We start from the raw sequence: 21,006 nt of genomic DNA on the forward strand, positions 1-21,006 counted from the left end.
TCTCTCACTACTTTCAGTGAATTACTTTTTGGAAGGGTATGACAGAAAATAACAAGAAGAAAAAGGTCAGTGATAAAATTTCATGTTTAGAAAAAGTTAACTTTATCACTAAAGGCTTCCTCTGTACTTTGACAGAAGCAGTTTGTACTCACAATGTAAGATTGCCTGACAGTACTGTATTGTGAACGAAATAGTGAAAATTCCAGGTGAGGTGGTTCAACAAAATAGAGGTCAAGATAATGCAGTTCTCCATTTCTTTCTCTCTGCTGTTCAAGCTAAAAAAAAAACAGGGCATATGGCAATACATTTCAGTATCTTAGCTTGCTAGACTCCCCCAAGAAGGAAAAAAGAAAAACATTGTTCTGTTGAGGCAAAAAGAGATTACTGAGCAGGGTTGCCAAACTTGCAGTATGCTGGTAATGAAACCATTAGCAGAGTTGAATTCTTACTTTGTCCTAAAAGTGTTTCAATGGAGTCTAATAGGACCTAAATAGTACTAGAGGGGAGACAGAGCTAGTGGGGTAGGAGGACAGAGATGCGTTATTATAAATTAAATATCATTGCAAGTAGAGGAATTAAGCATATTGCATTAAGCATGACTATTGCACGTGTGTACTTTAAAGTTAATTATTTTCACTGCTAGGGTTTTTCTTCCCCTCTTTTAAAATAATCAAAATGCATATTATAATTACATGGGTTTCCAATATCCATACACAGAAAGTACAAGATACTTACATGTAAGTACACTGTAGTTACCTATATTTTTGCATAGTTTTTAGTGTGTACTTTGTGCCACTTAATAAAAAGCATTACTCAGTTGTTTCTGTTAGCAGCTGATTAAATTGAAGTAGCTGATTTTTTGTTTGTTTGTTTTTTTGGTATGTTCATCACAGATTACCATTTCCTAAGAGTGAGGAGATTGGACACTTGTAGTAATCTAGTTAGGTGGTGGGGAAAGCTGTGGGGTGAACATGAAGTTTTACATCACCTCCTTATTAAAGAAATGGAATGTCAGATTCATGGTGTTAATTTAATATATTTACCATTAGTTTGAACAGATTAGTAAAGGTAAGAGTTCCATTTTCCTTTTGGTAACACTTTACAATAAGTGGCACTAAATTACACTATAACTGCTGTGTTACATGGAAGTACATGTAACCACACTGTAACTGACAAAATAGCTACTGTACATGTGCGTACATGGTAACTTCAGTGCTGTTTACAATCAGTTGAATTACATAATTACAGATGATCCTGTCCTTTCTCTTCATTGAGATAGTTATATATATTATGCTATAATGAAAATACACATTAACTTCCATGTATTATTTAGAAAAGTTGGTTTTCTTCATGTATTCTTTATAGAGGAAGTCTCAGTGCAAGAAATGTGAAGACATTTTTAAGTGTTCCAGATTAAATTCTTAGCCTCAACTTAAATATCAGGTTCCTTAAACTGCTTCTTGGATTCTCTGATGACACTAAACAGAATGGAAAGATGCACCCATTTGCCTGTGATGCCACATGCCTGTTTAATGATTATGTTCTCAAAGCATCAAAAAAAATAACATTGTTCTACATTTGAAAGTTAAAAATAATCAATGGACATTGTAAACTGGCAGTAATTAGCTACCTTGTCTTGAGTAAATTACATTGCATGTATTTGTAGGTGTGGATGTTATACTAACATTCTAACTAACATGGTTCCCATTCGGAGCTTTCATTTTACACGTTTATCAGATTTCTTGAGACTGTAATGGACTCAGTATTTCTGAATGGGATCTTTTTGTATAAAGGAGACAGACAATGTGTTTTTACCTATTGAATACTATACTTAGTTCTAAGTGAGCCATGATGTTGCTTACAAAGGGCCTGGCACTGTATTTATTACCTTACACCCAATGAAGTCATTTGACCATGTGGATGTAGATGGATGTAAAGAACTACCCAATCAGAATTCTCAATTCATTTATACTGGTTGCAGTGTTTTTACACCCACTTTGCACAAATGTAAATGAAATCACAAGATGCAAGACAGTGGAAAATCAGAAATCTATTGAAAATGAGCACACATTAAGAGTTTTAACTAAAAACCAACCAATGTAATTTAACAGTCCAATTTATTTCTGGTTTTGCAATGTTTCAATGCTGGTTTTACACTACACTGAAGTTGGCTTTGAGTGGTTAAATCTAAAGATGCTCTAACATTTGAAGGTCTCACTTGACATCATGGTAAGTAATGATTTAAGCAACAACTCTACAATTCAAGCAAAGTGCAGTTTAGATAGAACGTATAAAGATGTAAAAGCAGCATTGATGAACAGTTCCACTTCAGTGAATAAGACCCTGATCCAGCAAAAACCTTACTTTTTAAGCATATGAGTAGTTCCATTGAATTAGGTGGAACTTCTCACATGCTTAAGTGATTTGTTGGCTCCCTAATCAGACTGAGATATACAGTATTGTAATGCTGTTAATGCAACTTACTGTTGTGACAAGAACCTTTCTGTTCTGATACTAAACTAAATGATTTCCTTTGTCAACCTTTTAAAAGTGTATGCTTTGAAAGACATGAATATCTTGAAAACCTATACTAGTTTCAATGTGTCTAGTAGCACCTACCTGGTTCTCTCAAACTACCATACTATATTAACATATTATTGCATTTTTTTCACAGATGGTATGGAGTGAACTGTAAAAACAAGCATGCAATCACATCAATGCAGACTTATTTCTTTAAAATGTCATACTGTATATGATTTATTATGTTAACACTCAACCACATCATATTATTTATGTTCTGTATATTTTGAAAAAGTGCTGCTTGATCAACATCACCCTCTTTTTCTTAGAAATTAACAAGAGAAATGTTTCAACAAAAAGAAAGAAAGAAAGAAAGAAAACAAACAAAAAAATACTATAATATTCTCCTTAACAGGCTTATATTCTTCTGATAAATAATCTGACACAGCACCTTTGTCTTCCATTTTATCTTAATACATGATGATGTGTTCAGATTCTCCCTCCCCCCGCCCCCACAAAAAATAAATCCCAAGAGATAATCCTTTACAATAAGCCATCATGCTTTTAGACTTCACAAGTATAGCAACCATATAGAAATATTATTTTTCAAAGGTGCAACACTTGGGAGAGGGAGATGAACTCCCAACAATACAGATTTTCATTCTCCAGCATGGAATCACTACCAAGAGTTGATCTGGCACCATTTTTATTTCAGTGGAAGAGGAAATAAGCCATTGGGCTTATAGTGTTTTGTTGTCATATTTAAGAACATGAGACTTTAAGAGAGACTTTCACCATAGAGCTAAAAGCATTGGCAGAAATTCTCTATCATTCACTGTGACATAAGTTTGTACCCCACAAAATGCATAGACAGGAATTTAATATAAAGAATTAGTCCATTTACCGTATACACAAAACATATATCATTTAACTCTTTTTTTTTTCTTTTTTCTTTTTTTTTTTTTTTTGGCAACCCAACATAGATAAGCAGCTGTGGAACTGCCAAATTAAAAATTGAGAATTTAGCAACATAACAGTATTTGTTAAGGATATTAATCAAATGTGGTTGTAATTCAAAACCTGAGGCTGTGCACTGGTTGTTAGCTTAAAACTACCTTTCCATATAACATTGTGCTTCCATTGTATAACAAAGAAAAATTAACAAGAACTAGAAAAGTTTGCTGCTGAACAGTGCTAGGACATACAGACAAAAATACTAATACATGTTATCTATTCAGAATATTGATTTAAGTCATATCTAAAGGGATATAATGGACATTAGAAAATGCTTACTTGTGACTGACTTAGCTATAGCCAAAAAAGTTAAATATGTATCAAATAATGTTTAATTGGATTTATTATATGCACTATATACAGATAGGAAAATGCTTTGCAATTGTGCCCCATGAACACTACAAATCTGAATAGGCAGGTGAGTCCATATGAAGCAAATAAATTATTAAAACCAAAATTACAGAAACATATCTAATCTTGTGATCCCAAAAAGCAGTAAAAGGGCTGAATAAATTTGTTTCAGAATGAAGCTACAATTATCTAACTCTACAGAATCTGTATAGATAATACAGTATGATGTAATTACCACCCAAGCATGGAATTAGTATCAAGGTACCATTTTTAACAATGTATTGATACTCCTTTTCCACCAAATCCAAGCATACAAGAAACTATATTATAATGTTTTCAGTTTGTGGTTCCTAGGGCATATGTTTCAAAAACAGGTTGCCTTTGAATTATAGACATGTATAAAACATTCTTTGTAAACCTCTAATCTTAGATTTAATGTTTTATGTAAGTACATTATGTCCTTATCGAATATATTTGTTATGAAAATCATCCAATGACATACTGATAGGGACCATGATAAAAGAAAACTGGAAAAGAAGAAAGCTATATAACATTTAAAAATGTAGAAAACTCAATAGCATGATTTAAGATGAAGATTAACATTGTTAAGGCTGTATATTCAAGCACTGTATGTTAAGAGAGCAATGGAAATGAATTTTAGGCAATAAGAAATGTCCTGCATTGTGGATGGTATTGTAAAGAAAGAATGATGCTGTCAACAACTGATTGTTGGCATAAACTGACTATTTATAGCAGTATGTAAGTTAATAAAGTTTGCAGAAGATGGCAGAAATGAATTCTGAAAGATGATAGCCAGTTTTCTCCAGCAGTCAGCCTGATAAGTAAAACTCAGAGAATCTAGGTCTGCATCTAAATGAAATACTCCTTTTTCTCCTCTGCATTGACTTGGCTGCCTTCTGCATTGATAATGGCTGTGTCAGCATCAGGTGCATCTTCAGCTCCTTTAGCTTCATTTGTTAAATATGTTCCTATGGGAATCAGTACAATAAAAAAAATAGTTATTTTACTTTAGATTGTAGTACTGTATGTACAGTAGATCTGTAACAAAGATCTAACTGGTTTAATGAATGGAGTGATGCAGAACAGAACTTGATGCACTATTTTAGCACTATACTGAAACACATAATATTCTAATTTGGGCAAGAAGTAATTATGATTCATAACACTTGTCCCATATGCAGACACATTTGCACATATCTATGGCAAAAAAAAAAAAAGGTACAGCACGTTCAAAACCATATTTTTTCTGTATCCAGTGGCATGAAGCATACAAATATTTTAACATACAATCATTTAAATTATATCACTGTGAATTATATGGTATATCTAGATGGGTAAGAAAATTAACTTTGGCTTAGATTTTATTAAACACATGTTTTGTACTCTCATATTGATGTAGGCCTTTTTTTTTAATCTGCTCTTTAATTCCACAGACTAGGATAATTAAGATTCTCTAGAATTGAAAAACTGAAATAGCTGCATTAAGTTAACCCAGTCACTTCACATTGCCACTGACTTTGCTTTGCTAAATAGTATAAGAGCAGGATATTAATAGAACTGTATGCAACAGACAATTTTCACTTTGTGAAAAGTGATATTTACATTGGCTTGGGACTCATTTGTTTTCAGCCAGGAAGTAGAGCAAAGATGCCACATTTTCACCAGATTAATTAGAAATTTGTAATTTTTCACAGAGTTCTACTGAAATTAAAAAAAAAATTTCTCAGTTTGTATTTACTAACTGCATGACTACTTTATGTAGAATTAGATTTAATAATAGTGATACTTTTGGGGGAGGAAGGTAAACTAAGGTTAACAACTACACTGCAAGCCATTCAGACATTAAGCCTTCATATATATATATATATATTTAAACAATCACCTGGGTCGAATTCTAAAATTTGTCCTCTGTTTTATTTAGACACTTCTCTCCACTGACTTTAATGGGAGTTTTCCCCTCAGTAAGCATAGTGTAAAAACTGAGTCAGGACTTCAGAATTTTGCTCCTGGAGTGAAATCCTGGCTACACTGGAGGCAATAGCAAAACTTATGCTGATTTCAGTGGGACAAGGATTTTACCCCTTGTTTTTAATGCAACTTATTGAATGTGTATTTAAAGTTTTATCATGATTTCTGATAGTTAAAGCCTCATTCCATAACCATATATATTCTATATATAACATAATATAACAGTTAAAATTATGAGGACATGTAACAGTGCTTACAGCAAAGGGCTAGAATCTAGGAGCATTCGTCCTTCTAAATCTCCCTTAGCCACTGACTCACTACATGACCTTGGGCAGGTTGCTCAACATCCTTTTACTTCAGTTAATCCAACTGTAAAATTGGGTAAAAAATCCCGACCTCTCTGAAAACCAGATCCTTCTTCTGAGCCTGAGCTTTCCCAGGCAACTAAATTCCAAACGGGGGTGGGGGCAGAGAGGGCACGAGAGTGTTTGAGGATGCAAGTAATCATGAGGAAGTACTGCTGCAAAAAGTGATTGCACTTTGATTAAATCTGTCCTACCTTTATGTCTTGCCAGATATCGTCCAAGCAGAATTATAGAACATAATGTGACAAAGACAACCACAGCCACTATTCCTCCTATGAGAGCATGGTCAGGTCCAGTCTGTCCAGCCAAAGCATTTGGGTCTAGGGGGGAAAAAAAACCCAAAAATTGTCCTGATCAGATAAGAATTGATATGAAAACGCACAGCAACAAGTTTATACTGATCATTCTGAAAATAGGACATTTCCCTCTTTAATATTCAGGGTGGTTATTCCCCCTCTTTTACTACCAGTATCTTATCAACAGCATAGCATTGCATGTATTCCCAGACTGTTAAAGCCCTGAGGACATCACAGTTATGAAAAATGTTACCTTATTCTTCCTTGGCAGAGGTTATTAAATGGGAAAGGTTTCTGGTTTTGTCCTAGTTGTATTACAACTGAAAATCTGCAATAGCTATTTATAGAAGCAAAAACAAGGAACTGAGAATTGGGGATCAGATAGCATCAGCAGAATACTGTCTGCATAATACATAATTTATATGACTGAGTCTCAGTGGGGATCCCTTATATAGTCTCTTCTTGTCACTCCTTTCCGATTGCACGAGAAATAAAAAAGGAGATAAAGTGCAGACTTTCCAAGTTCTTCTGCAGATGGCTGAGTCTGCAGGAATTTGGCCAGATAAATGTATCATGTATCCTTAAAGATCCTTGTTCACTCTCAAATGTTGATTTGTGCATTTACTACAGTTATCCGATTAACACTGACGTTAGTAAACTCTAATAGATTTTAACAATACATTAGCAGTTTCATTTCATTCACTGTGCACAAAACGTTGGGATTATTGTCAGATTTAGGCTTTTTATGCTCGTCATTTATCTATTAGTGAGCCTGGTGCATTACAGAAGGCTCCAAAGAAGCAATCATGGAAAATGACACTGTTTAGGGGTCAGTAATTCCCCAGAGCTTTTGAGGAATGAACTGGTAACCTTCAAGTGTTGCTTCATCTGAAATATGCTAGAGAGGGGGGAAAAAAGAGTCAATCCTACAGTAGCATGGTAAGATTTCTCTTCTTTTTTTTAAATGAAAAATGCCTCAGTGTCAAACTAATAGTAATTCTCCCAAGATTGAGGGTTGTGTATTAGCTTGCTCGCTCTATAGTAATCAGTCTGCACACACTGCTTCAAGGACATTTCCCTTTTAGGTGTTCTTTATATTCCACAAACAGTTTGCAAATAGCTGTCTTGCAATGGCATAAGATGGAAATACCATTAACACAGAAAAGAGGACAAATCGGTAAAATCTGACTGGGAAAAGCTGCTGACAATGTATGGGAAGTGTAACACTCTTGTTTGGCTTTTTTGTGATTATTTTTAATTAATTTTCATAAAGACACAATAACAAATACAGAAAGATAAAAGATGTACAGCTTGTATATGTTACCATATTCTGCATATTTCACAGGTAGCCAATGAAATTATGCAATTACACAGTTACAGCTTGTCAAAGCTGCAAGACCAGATCATACAAATCAGACAAATTATACTGACATAAAATGTTAGGGTGAGGGTAAAAGTAATAGTAATGATAATAATAATAATGCCATACACAAATAGACAAAAAAAGGGAAAGGGAGCAGGAAGCTGGAGGGAGAAAGCAAAGAGGGGAGGTGGAATGGAAGTCTGGCATTGTTTGGGCCATCTCAGCATTCTTTATCCAAATGTATCAAGAACCAGGATCCAAATTTCTTCAAATTCATATAATTGCTCTCTGCAGCAATAAGATATTCTTCTTCAAGTGCTTGCTCATGTCGATTCCAGTCTAGGTGTGTGCATGCCCAGTGCGCAGTTGTCAGAGATTTTTGCCTTACTGGAATCTGTAGGATTGGCAGTGGCGCTCCCTTGAGTGCCACACTCATGCATCGGTATATCAGGCCCTACACCCTCTCAGTTCCTTCTTACCACCTGTGGTGGTTAGTCTAGCGGTTTCGTCTCTTCTGCCTTCAAGCCTTAGGGCCTTGTAAATAGTTTGTTTATAGTAGTTAGTGTTAAATAGCTAAGAGTAGTTGTAGTTAGAAGTTAGAGTCCCAGGGGGGACTTAACCCTAGGTAGGGCATGCCCTGGTCTCCTGGGTTTAAGCCCTGCGTGGACTGTAACATGCCTATGCCTTTAAGCAGCCCCTATAGCAGCTCCCTCAAGTGCTTGGGGGAATCACACCTGAGAACTTTCATGGAGTCCGCCCTTCATCTGGCTTCCGTGCCATCCCACCAGGACTCGCTGAGTACCTCAGCCTCAGTGCACAGTGCACCTCCTGCACTGACTCCAGGGAACGGCACGGGACCTAAACCCCTGACGATGACTTCACAAGCTCCCCCAGTGCCAAGACTGCAAAGGCCTCCACCTGCGCCGCCGACACAGCACGTACCCCAGGAATCAGCAAAGGCTCCCCAGGCATGTCAGCCGCTAAGACCTCTCAGGGGAGAGTGGAGTGCCACTGATCCCAAAATGAAGCAGCACTCTCCACCTCCATGCTGCAGATCGCCGGAGTTTCAGCTCAGATCTTCCGGGGCTCACCCTCTATCACCAGCACCATGATCGTGGTCCCTGCCATCTTGACGTGGATCGCCTAGAGGGAAATGCCGGTCTCCGTACTATTGGCACCGTTTGTCCTGCCTTTGGCCGGACTCTCGGTGCAGGTCCCGGTAGCCTACCACGTGGGAGCGTTTTCTGTCATGTCTCTGGTTCCCTCGGCACTGGTCCCCTCAATACTAGCACCAATCTCCTGACTCCGGGTGACAATCAGCACACAGACTAAGGCATCGATGGTGACACCAGAAAGAGATTCCTCTGGCAAGGAAGGGCAGTTCAGCCCCTCACCTAGACTCCACTGGCCTGAATGGATACCCGAGGTTACGTCGACATCAACAGCACCACCTTGGCAGCATGACTAGTGGCTAGTGCAGTGGCTTTATTGGAATTTGTGGGGAGTGCCAATCATGGCAATACCCCCTTCATGCCACTCATCGGCCGCCGCCTCGGAGCAAAAGCTGGCAGCACTGACGGCACCAGGCTCAGGGCATAAGGAGCACTTAGAGGTCCTAGCAGAGGAGACTTCATCCACCTCTAAGCCTCCCTCCCTAACAGGGGAAAAGATGCCCCGAGGCCTTCCCCGCTGTACAGTCATAGTCTTTGTCCCCAAATGAGGTGGTTGTGGGGCTCTTGAGGGATGATCTTAAAGAATGCCAGGTCCTGCTTCGATGGGTGGCTGAGAACTTGGGCCTGGTGGTGGAGGAAATGGCTGAGCAGGTGGACACCTTGTTTAATGTCCTGTCGGCCTCTATCCCAGCTCCTGTTGCACTACCAGTGAATGATGGTGTCCTCAAAATTGCCAAGGCCCTCTGGCAAACGCTTTCATCCATCCTTCCCACCTCTAGAAGGGCTGAAAAGAAATACTTTGTCCCAGCCAAAGGGTTTGAGTACCTTTACACCCACCCTTCTCCAGGTTGGTGGTCTCTGTGGCCAATGAAAAACATAAACAAGGACATACCAGCTCAACTCCCAAAATTAAAGAGGCCAAAAGATTGGACCTGTTTGGGAGGAAAAGTTATTCAACTGTCAGATTACAATTCTGGGTGGCAAACCTTCAGGCACTCCTAAGGAGATACAATTTCAACTTATAGGACTCCATCCATAAGTTCAAGGAGTCCCTCCCACAAGGTTTGGCCCAGGAATTCGGCGCCCTGGTGGAGGAGGGCACCATGGTGGCTCAGTGCTCCCTCAAAACAGCATGGGACACAGCTGACTCAGTGGCTAGGCTGGTGACATCAGAGGCGGTTATGAGGGGCACTCCTGGCTTCAGACCGCCAGTCTCTTCCAAAAGATGTAGACCTCAATCCAAGACCTCCCATTTGATGGGATCTGTCTTTTTTCAGAGCAGACAGATGTGAGGCTGCATAGGGTAAAAGACACTTGGGCTACCCTTCACTCATTGGGCATGCATACTCCACAGTCTGCAAGAAAGCAGTTACGGCAGTCCGTGCCACCAAGGCCTTGGCAGTCTCGTCTGGGGTCTACAAGGAGAAGGAACAGGGATGTTAGTTTCAGCTTCCACCAGCCTTCCTCCTCCTGCTCACCTGCGTGGCCCAGCAAAGCACCCCGGGGGCCAGAAGCACTGGTTTTGAGGGTGCAGTTGAGAGCAATGTCCCCTCCCAGGATTCACCCTGCTCTTTCCTCAAACGTCTTCGTCCTTACTGTTCGGCCTGGTCACAGGTGGAGGAGGTTCCTTGAGACATGACAGGAAAGGGATTCAACTCCCATTATTTCCTAATCCCGAAAGCAAGGCGGGCCTCAGACCCATTCTGGAATGGCAATGCCTCAACAAGTCTCTCAAGGTCTCCCCGGCCTCCATCATCCCCTCCCTGGATCAGGGAGACTGGTATGCTGCCCTTGACTTGAAGGAAGCTTATTTCCGTATTTCAAGGTCACAGACATTTCCTCCATTTCATAGTGGGTGGCTGTCATTTCCAATTCATGGTGCAGCCCTTTGGCTTCTCAATGGCCCCAAGCGTCTTCACAAAAGGTATGGCACCAGTAGCCACTTACCTGAGATGTCGAGGGGTCCAGGTCTTCCAGTATCTCAACGACTGGCTCATCCAGGGTAGGTCTTGGGAACAAGTACAGAGGAGCCTTGATCTGGTGCGTTCCACCCGCTGCAACCTGGGTCTGTTGATAAACGAGCAAAAATCCATCTTAAGGCAGTCCAAATAATAGAGTTCATCGGGGTGGTTCTCGACTCCACATGAGTCAGAGCCTTCCTTCCGGAGGCTCATTTTCAGGCATGCTGGACCTGATCTCCCATGTGAAGAATCACCCACTCACCATGGCTCAAACCTGCTTGTGATTGTTGGGCCACATGGCCACTTGTACATTCGTGGTCAGTCATGTCCAGCTCCGGCCTCTGCACGCCTGGCTAGCGTCTGTTTACATCCCTAACAGACATGACCTACACTAGGAAGTCAGGGTGCTGGATCACATCCTGTCATCCCTGGAGCGGTGGTTGAACTCTCGTCAGTGTTGGAGGGAGTTCCCTTCCTGGCCCCGGCCCCATTGCTGACCCTAGTCTCAGATGCTTTGGACCTGGGCTGGGGAGCCCATCTGGGTGAGCTCAGCACACAAGGCTGCTGGCTGCAGGACAAGCTGGCCCTTCATACCAATGTCAGGGAGCTAAAACCAGTTTAGCCTGCCAGGCTTTTTTGCCCCACCTGAAGCAGAAGACGGTACAGGTCCTCACAAATACTGTCACATCAACAGGCAGGGTGGAGCCAGGTTGTCGACCCTTTGCCAAGAAGCTCTCAGCCTTTGGGACTTCTGCGTGTGGCATGCCATCCATCTGTTGGCCAGGCATCTGCTCGGGACCCGAATGTGTTAGCAAATTGCCTCAGCAGGACCTTCTCATCTCGCCACTCGGAGGTGATCAGTATGATCTTCCGAAAGTGGGGAACTCCCCAGGTGGACCTGTTCGTGCCTCGTCAGAACAGGAAATGCCATGTGTTCTGTTCACTCTAAGGGATGGACAGGGATTCCCTGTCAGATGCTTTTCTGCTCCCATGGTCAGGGGCCCTGATGTATGCCTTCCTGCCAGTACCGTTGATTCACAGAATGCTCGTGAAGATCAAACAGGACAAGGACAAGATTATCCTGATAGCCCCCGAGTGGCCTCACCACCATTGGTTTGGCACACTGCTAGACCTTTCAGTAGTCTCCGCACTGTGGCTACTTCTCTGGCCGGACCTGATGTCCCAGGACCACAGCAGTCTTCCCCACCCAAACCTGGAGGCACTGCACTTGTCAGCGTGGCTACTGCATGTCTGAATGTGGAAGAGTGGGACTGCTTGGCCTGGGTTTAACAAGTCTTGCTGGGTAGTAGAAAGCCCTCCACCAGAGTGACTTACCTGGACAAGTGGGAAAGGTTTACATGCTGGGCTTTGGAATGATGTGTCTGGGCTGAGCAGGCCTCGCTGCAGGTGACCCTGGATTATTCTGCACCTCAAACTTCATGGCTTGTTCCTGTCATTGATCAGGGTCCACTTGGCCACTATTTTGGCTTTCCACCCTCTCTTCCAAGGCAGATCAGTCTTCACTCACAACATGATGTCCCGGTTCTTGAAAGTTCTGGAGAATCTTTACCCTCACATTCAGGATCCTGTCCCTCCCTGGGATTTGAATCTCATGCTGTCAAGGCTCATGGGGCCTCCCTTCAAAGCTCTGGCTTCCTGCTCCCTTCTCCTTCTCTCCTGGAAGGTTTCATTCCTGGTTGCAGTTATGTCTGCCTGCAGAGTGTCTGAGATCAGGATGCTTACTTCAGAACCTCCCTGTACAGTATTCTACAAAGATAAGGTACAGTTGCGGCTGCACCCGGTGTTCCTGCCCAAGGTAGTTTCCCAGTTTCATATCGGCCATACTTACTGGGCTTCTTCCTGAAACCCCATAAATCCAAAGAGGAATGCAGGTTGCACGCCCTGCACGTCAGGAGGATGCTGGCCTTCTATATTGACAGGACAAAGCCATTTCGCAAGTCAACGCAGCAGTTCGTTGCGGTCCCAGACAGGATGAAAGGTTGCCCAGTGTCTGCTCAAAGGATTTCATCCCGGATCACAGCCTGCATCCCATACTGCTATGATCTGGCAAAAGTGCCTCCACTAGCGATAGTAAAGGCGTACTCAGCTAGAGCGCAAATGTCATCAGTGGCCTTCTTGGCTCAGGTGCTGTCTAAGAAATCTGTAGAGATGCTACCTGGTCAACTGTCCATATGTTTACGTCCCGTTATATACTTACCCAGAAAGCCTGGGACGATGTTGGCTTCAGAAAAGCACTGCTGCAAGCTGCAAGACCGTGAACTCCGAGTCCACCTTTATTGGCACTGCTTGTGAGTCACCTAGAATGGAATCGAAATGAGCAAGCACTTGAAGAAGAAAAAACTGTTACCTACCTTTTCATAACAGTTGTTCTTCGAGATGTGGTGCTCATGTCCATTCCATTACCTACCCTCCTGCCCCTCCATTGGAGTTGCTGTCAAAATGGAAATGAGAGGGCGTAGGGCCAGTGGCGCCTGATATACTGATGCATGAGCGCAGCACTCAAGGGGGCGCTACTGCCGACCCTACGGATACCACTAAGGCAAAAATCTCCGATGACCGCACACGTGGGCGCGCACACACCTAGAATGGAATGGACATGAGCAACACATCTCAAAGAATAACACTTACGAAAAGGTAGGTAACCGTTTTTTCTTTCTTTTGCTACTAACAAGGACAGGTCCAAATACCAGTGCTCTATTATGGGCATAAGCCTACTACTCCATTATTTATAAATTCATGGTAATCATTGCTACCTTCAGCAATCAAAGTCATTGTGGTGGAGTTAGCATAGCAGATACTGGAATAAAATTTTCTGCTGAGTTTGGTTCCAGAAAACAAGCTCTTTTTTTCACTCATATCCACCTCTTTTCACAGCTGCTTGACTGTGAGGTAGTCCCATTTCAGATGCATCAGGAGTTCCTTTTTCTTTGTTACAGCACCAACAAAATCAGAAGACAAGGTCCCCATCTTTTGCTGGATCAGGCATGACCTGAGAGCCACAGAAGCATTTTTAACATTCCATAATATGCTCTGCCACTGGGGTTCTTTTGAGTACTGTGATTATGTCCCTTCTCATGCTTTCACAAAGAACTCCAGACGGACACTATTGTATGATAATGGAATAAACATGAGACTTATATGCAGACCAGGATCGTTCCTCTGCTATTGAATAGAGTTATTCGCCTAAAAGATGGGTTGTTTTAAAGTAGAACCCTGCTTTCCTGTGTTTCTGTAAACAGCTAAACGGATATAGTTTCTTGTAGTTTCACCAGGAGTGAAGAAGATGCTTCCTCTAGAAGCATGTAATTCTTTCATTGCCACGTCTGTAGTTTCTTGCACCTTACTACCAGCAGTTTCTGGTAGTAGCCACATTAAAGATAGGATATTTGGCTAGATGGACCACTGAGCAGCTTGGAAGTTCCTAGATTCCTTTGGATTACTGTGGATTAATGAGGTTCTACTATTTCTGTATGCTGACTCTTCTGAGTTTTGAGAGTCATTTTAACCATTTGTTTTACCTTGCTCTGGGTGTTTACTTTTTAACATTCTGAATGATAATTATTAACACATCAAAGCAAGACTACATCTCAGAACATGTGAGTACTGTTCTTAGTAAACTGTACCCAATAACCAATACATTACATTAACCATTTATACTGTATCGCCAATATTATAACAAAACTTCTGATAACACAAAAAAGTTGCCCAAAAAATGTCTTTTGGGGGGAGCATAGTTTCCCTGATCCCAGGTAACAATCCATAAAATAATGTTGCAAATTGCAAAGCCCTCTATAAATTAGGAAAGAATGCTGTTTAACATTTTTAAAAACTATATATTATACTTACAGGGTAATGCACTGTCCTTTTGCAGTTCATGACATGAGCAGATTCCCTTGAGTGAATTACAGCCTTGCATTCACTTTGGGGCTATCCATTATCTTATATGTAATTACTACTGTAGCCAAAATGCTTCAGGAATTGCTTCTACAGCACAGAAACACTGGGGCATATTCACATCTCCATGTATTGTGAAGATTTATGTTTTTAACTTCTATTAAAATTAGTGGATGTGATGTGTGTAAATCTGGGTAGTGAGCTAAGGATATACTCCACAATCTGCCTGCCCCTCCCCACCCCCCAAAACCCACCTAAAACTAAAATTAAGAGTGTTCAGGGAATCTTCAAATTTTCCATTCAAATGATTAATGATATTGTCCTGTTGAAATATATATGCCCAAGGAGATGAATATGGAATTAGAATTATCCAGTAATTTCTTGTGGATGCTGCAAATAGATAATTACATTCAAAATTATGCTCACAAAAGTTCCAGAGTCGTTTGTCCCCTATTAAAATATGGAGAGGATTTTGATGAGTTAACACAAAACAGCTGAACATGAGTCATATGCTGTGATATTCAAATTCAGGACTTCTGAATCAGAGCAGATCTTGTTCCTTTAAGGACCAGCTTCTCATCTTTTTTCTTTACACTTTGATGGGATTAAACAATAATCTTAACACCAAATTGCTTAAAACAATAAATTCTGAATTCATTGGATTCCTTTGATTCCTCCTCCTTATGAGGCCTGTTCAACATAATCATTCTTGATGCTACAAAATCACATCTGTCCAGCTTTTGAGGATTCTCCCCTTATTGGCATCATGCACCCCATGTCATTGGTCCCAACCTCCACACATAAAATGCCTACATGAGAGAAAAACTGGATCACTCATAAAGAAGCAAGATAAGGGTGAGACATGACAATATCACAGATCTGTGTACAAATAAAGGTGTACTTTATGTTCTGATGCCAATCTTATAGGAGTGCAATTTATTAAAAATACCTTAGGTCCCTAGTATTGGTATTCACACAAATTGCTAAGTAGTTTTTCATGAGCTGGTGTAAATTATATGTTAGTTATTCAGCTAATTTCATTTTCTCCTTGCACAACCTTATTCATGCATAGTTAATTTCTCCGAGCTAGATGAGGGATAGGGTCAGATAATCCAAAAGTTTAGTAATGTGAGAAGCAATTGCCAAAAGGGGTGCATGTTTATGGGTGATAGTCATGTATTCCCCTTTTCACTCATGGATGAGCTTAAAAACCTTCAGAGCTTGTCTGAAGAACCTACTGTGGAGCCCACCACTGGAAAAGGCATTCCCTCTTCCCACCTGCCCAGACTTCTCAACTACTATTGTATGCTTCCTGTGAAACTTATGGGGTTGGGTAGCAGGGTTTTCACATGGCTGGCAGGTCCACTGCTCATCATTTGACTTCAGAGACAGTCTAGTGGGTCTTCTGCATCCTTAACACAGTAACCTCTGCTGATATCTGTGGCAGCTCTTCTGTTTTGGAGCACTAACACCCAATAATTCAATACCCTGGGCAGTCAAGAATGCAACACTATCACTGGCTTTTTAGGAGGCACATCTCAGGAGGTTGTTAAGAGAGTAGAAAAACTGAGGGTCTCAAGAGTTTATGTCACAGTTCTTAGCTGTCTGGAGCCATCCTCTGGCCATGTGGAGAGGTGTGTGCCTAGATCTGGCATAGTAGCTGCAACTCAGGGCTGCAACACTTGGTCCAGAGGCAGGTGAAAGTGAGGGAAAGAGGACTGCTCCCCTCCATAAACCAATCAGGATGCTTCTTGGTACAGGCTCTAGTGGAGAAGATGAGATGCACTCAGTGGGTGAATTCTGTGCAGGGTTCCTATAGGTAAACAGGCAGAAGCTGAAGTAGGGAAGTGATGCAGTTGGAGTGGGGAAGATGCTTGTGGTCAGTTGACAAGGGATAAGATATGTATGTTGATGGGGCAATGAGGGATCTGCAGGACAACCAGATATCAGGCCAAGTTCTATTCTTGGGGCCAATAAGTGTCTATCTCTTCACTCAATGACACAGAATGACAGCAGTACAGACTCGTACCATATTTCTGTTGAATAGCTCTGATTCATTTGACGTCCATCTGGTTTACGTGGGGTACTGTTCATCTGTCACCATGAAAGAGAGAATTCATACCTCCACCACCCATAGGTGTTGAAGTACCAAAAACACTTGAGGTTCCCAAGGAACAAAAGTCTCCCACAAACAGCTCTTCACCTTTTGGATTTTTGGAAGCATTCATAGAGGTTTTGAAATAGGAAATATTTTCTTCAAAGCATGCTGACATTCCAGGTGTACAGTATAGCAGGTGTACGGGAAAGCAGCATAGCGGTTGTAAATGAGTCTTAAAAGATTTCTGTTTCCACTCAGTGGGGTTTAGTTCCAGGTCTTTCCAGTCATGCCCCAAAGTGTGGATGCTGCATTGTGTACTGTGCCATTAGCCTGGAAGTTTTGAGTAGTAAGCAAAGGATTCAGTGAGAACTGGAATGAAGTACCCTTTTGGTTACACAAGAATGTGTAAATGGAACCAGTTGATGCATTCACAATAGAAAGTCAGTGGCCCCAAACAGCACCAATCCTGAACCAGCTGTGATGGGTTGTCATGCCCGGGGTGCAGTCTGGGAGCCGTGGGAATCACTGTGCCGTGGGAATCACATATTTTCACACTGCTTGGTTGGAGACATAGCCAGCCTTGCCAGGCCCTATTATCACCCAACAAGACAGCAGGTGACGCCACAGACTCAAACTGAGCTACCTGAGCGCAAACAGCACACACCAGCCAATTGCCCAGCTTCCCAGGCATGCACACACCGCTGGAGTATAAACTCAATATTATACCTTCTTGTACTGCACAGGGACCTGTACAATGTAAGCTCATAAATAGTTCGCTCTCCTCTCGATGTGGGAAAGCGATGCAACAAGCCTGTGTTTACCAAGCTGAGATATTTCCCCAGACACTTCACTCAAAGACCCACTGGTATAGATAAAGCAAAAAACAAGTTTATAACTACAAAAGATAGATTTTAAATGATTATAAGTGATAGCAAACAGATCAAAGCAGATTACCTAGCAAATAAATAAAACCGCAAACTAAGCCTAACATGCTACAAAGATTGGATATGAATTAGCAATTTCTCACTCTGCCTGATGATACAAGCACTCTGCCAGGTTTCCATACACAGGCTGGGACCAGCTCTTCTCCCAGGTGTTTCCAGGAGTGTCCTTGTGTGAGGAGTGAGGCCCTAGATGATGTCACACCCCCACCTTATATAGCTTTATCATATGGCAGGAACCCTTTGTTCCAAACTCAATTCCCAGCCTAGTTTGTGGAAAAATACAGGTACCCAAAATGGAGTTCACTGCCATGTGGTCTGGTTACATGCTCTAGCTGAGTCAGAGCAGCCATTTCTTTCAGGCTGGCTGAAACATTTACAGGAAGGCTAAGCTTTTCCACAGCCCATTGTCTTTGTTGATGAGTCGTTAGCACTGTCCAGCTTCATCATTGTTGTACCTGAAAGACTAGTAGTGGGTGTTTTCCAGAGTAAGCACATTTGAAATACAAATCCATTGTCAATATTCATAACTTCAGATACAAAAATGATACATGCATACAAATAGGACAATCATATTCAGCAAATCATACCTTTTCCAGTGACCCCTTACATGACTCATTTGGTACAAATTGCATCAAAATTATGTCATAATCACAACATAATCATACAACTATGAAGAATATGGGGTGCAGTGTCACACCAGTTAGGAGGAAAATTTGATGACAGAAACTTGGTGCAGTTACTGACCAAGGTTAGGAGGAATTTGACTGAGCTGAGACACATTGCCTGGCATACGCCTGTATGTCTGACTTCTTATGGTAGCTGTGGTGGGGAGCCATCAGACTGATTACAATCAATCAGACAAAGAAGCGTATCAAGAGAAAATTAACCTGGGATTATTGTGATGATTACTGAGAGACATTTGAATTGTTATATCTATACTGCCCTCGTTTGTTCCAGCCAGAAGGGGTGCAGATTTCTGACATGAAAGTTCACTGACTTACTAGGTATGTGGAAGATGCCAACTAAAGATGTGTCTAGCAGCATCTGTCAACAATCCTTGCAAGACGATAGCTAGTTTGTATGGCTGTAAGGCATCAGAATGGGTGGGGATTTATCTCCCAATCCAAATGTGATGAATAAGCAGGGATATCAAATAATCCCTGGTGTAGGAACCAGGGTTGCTCATAGATATGTATTGCAGTCAAGGTTGTACTGAAAAGAGATCCAGTTTAGTGGAACCAGGTACTAGTACGTGGTGCAGATGTTATTGAGGGGAAAGGAAAAGCTTCTCCATCATTTAACTTGCAAGGGCAATCTGCTCAAAGGGGCCCAGTTTTGGATTTCAATAAAGCTGAGCTCTGTTATCATCTGACTTTGAACTTAAAATGTTCAAAGACGAACAAAAAAGTAGTAGTATACAGCCTATATCCATTCTATTGTAACAGTTCATCATCAAATATAGATAAGTCAGGTAGAAAAGAGCTTACTTTTAAATCTCAAATAAAAACCCCTAAATAATATAAAGCCTTTTTTTTCTTATTACTGCAGCAGCATATTTAGCCTCTAAATATCTTTTTTCATATCACTTTACACACACACAAGCCGTTTTCCCTGATAAAAAGAATCCAGACTTTAGCAGAATAAAGGACAAATGTTAAGGGTACAATGTGACTCTTTCAAGGAGTCACATCTGTGACTCCTTTTGCAATTTCTTTGTGTTACATTGGTAAATAATATGACTGAAGAAAAAAATAGTTTTCTTCTAATGCGTAACCATTAATATATGTTTTTTGCCGGAGGTAAATAAAAAAATATCCAAGTCTATATTTCTTAAGTTTTATTACTTTGATTTAATTTTTTGTTCTGTGATTCTATGAGGAGGGCCTGCTCTCCTAAAAGCCATCTCTTTGTGAAAGGGATGGCAGAACTTAGGGTACATCCATACTACCGGCCGGATAGCAATCGACTTCTTGGAGTTCGATATATCGCGTCTCATCTAGACGCGATATATTGAACTCCGAACGCGCTCCCGTCGACTCCGGAACTCCACCACCGTTCGATGGGGGAGCCGCGGACTTTGATCCCGCGCCGTGAGGACGGGTAAGTAGTTCGAACTAAGGTAGTTTAACTTCACCTACGCTATTCGCGTAGCTGAAGTTGCGTACCTTAGTTTGACCCCCCCCAGTGTAGACCAGCTCTTAGGGTACGTTTATACTTACCGCGCGGGTCGACGCGGCGAGTTCGACTTCTCGGAGTTCGAACTATCGCGTCTGATCTAGCCGCGATAGTTCGAACTCCGGAAGCGCCGCGGTCGACTCCGGTACTCCACCGCGGCAGGAGGAGTTGGCGGAGTCGACCTTGGAGCCGCGGAGTTCGCTTCCGCGGCGTCTGGACGGGTAAGTCATTCGAACTAGGGTAGTTCGAATTCAGCTACGTTATTCACGTAGCTGAATTCGCATACCCTAGTTCGACCCCGGGGCTGTGTGTAGACCAGGGCTTAGAGTCTAATACAAATTCCAAAGATCCTTACATGCTGACTCCAGAGTCTATGCCCGCTGACTCATTTTATTTAAATGACACAAAGATTCCTATATAGGGATCGATATAGATATTTTTGGTATGGTTCTCTAAAATATCCAGTTTCCTAGAGGGAACAGAGTTTTCACTAATTAGGGCACATGACATAGCTTTCCTATTAATAATATTGGATTTGAACCCTTCAACAGAGCCACTTACTCTTTGAGACTTTGGTTGGAAGAAAAATGACTGAAATCTGCAGAGTTAAATTATTAATTTTTGCCTCCATCCTGTTTTCAATAGAAGTTATTGCAGTCAATTTAGATTGTAAAGATATATTTGTAGCTTGTCCAGATATAACTGCAGGCTACCTAGAAGATTCAAGGATGGGGAAAAGGTGCACACCTGACTCAAGAACTCCACTATTAACAGCTGGTTCTCCCAATGAGATATCATGGTCTGCAGAAAAATAGGCAAATGACCCCTTATCATTGCTTCCAG

At 41.4% G+C, this 21,006-nt stretch overlaps 1 protein-coding gene and 1 long non-coding RNA gene across 9 annotated transcripts in view; both read right to left on the reverse strand.

Annotated features, from left to right (window-relative positions):
• Positions 1-2,473: 2,473 nt before the first annotated feature.
• The window catches only part of CADM2 (cell adhesion molecule 2), a 996,746-nt gene continuing 978,213 nt past the window's right edge, over positions 2,474-21,006 (reverse strand). For 6 of the 8 annotated variants that reach the window (XM_045002081.1, XM_045002080.1, XM_045002084.1 and 3 more), the window contains 2 exons: positions 6,434-6,559; positions 2,480-4,874 (listed from right to left, as the gene is read on the reverse strand). In XM_045002081.1, coding sequence (XP_044858016.1) covers positions 4,756-4,874; positions 6,434-6,559 — 245 coding nt within the window. In that variant the 3' untranslated portion in view covers positions 2,480-4,755. Of the gene's footprint in view, positions 4,875-6,433; positions 6,560-21,006 lie in introns of all 8 variants that reach the window. The other 2 variants (XM_045002083.1, XM_045002082.1) reach the window with 2 other exon arrangements.
• Positions 10,580-13,349, reverse strand: LOC123361887. The gene is made up of 3 exons (XR_006576265.1): positions 13,250-13,349; positions 11,018-11,137; positions 10,580-10,697 (listed from the first exon to the last, which is right to left on the reverse strand). It is a non-coding gene; the product is annotated as an uncharacterized LOC123361887 (long non-coding RNA).

This window comes from Mauremys mutica, chromosome 1, assembly GCF_020497125.1.
Source record: "Mauremys mutica isolate MM-2020 ecotype Southern chromosome 1, ASM2049712v1, whole genome shotgun sequence".
In the NCBI taxonomy this organism is placed as follows: domain Eukaryota; kingdom Metazoa; phylum Chordata; order Testudines; family Geoemydidae; genus Mauremys; species Mauremys mutica.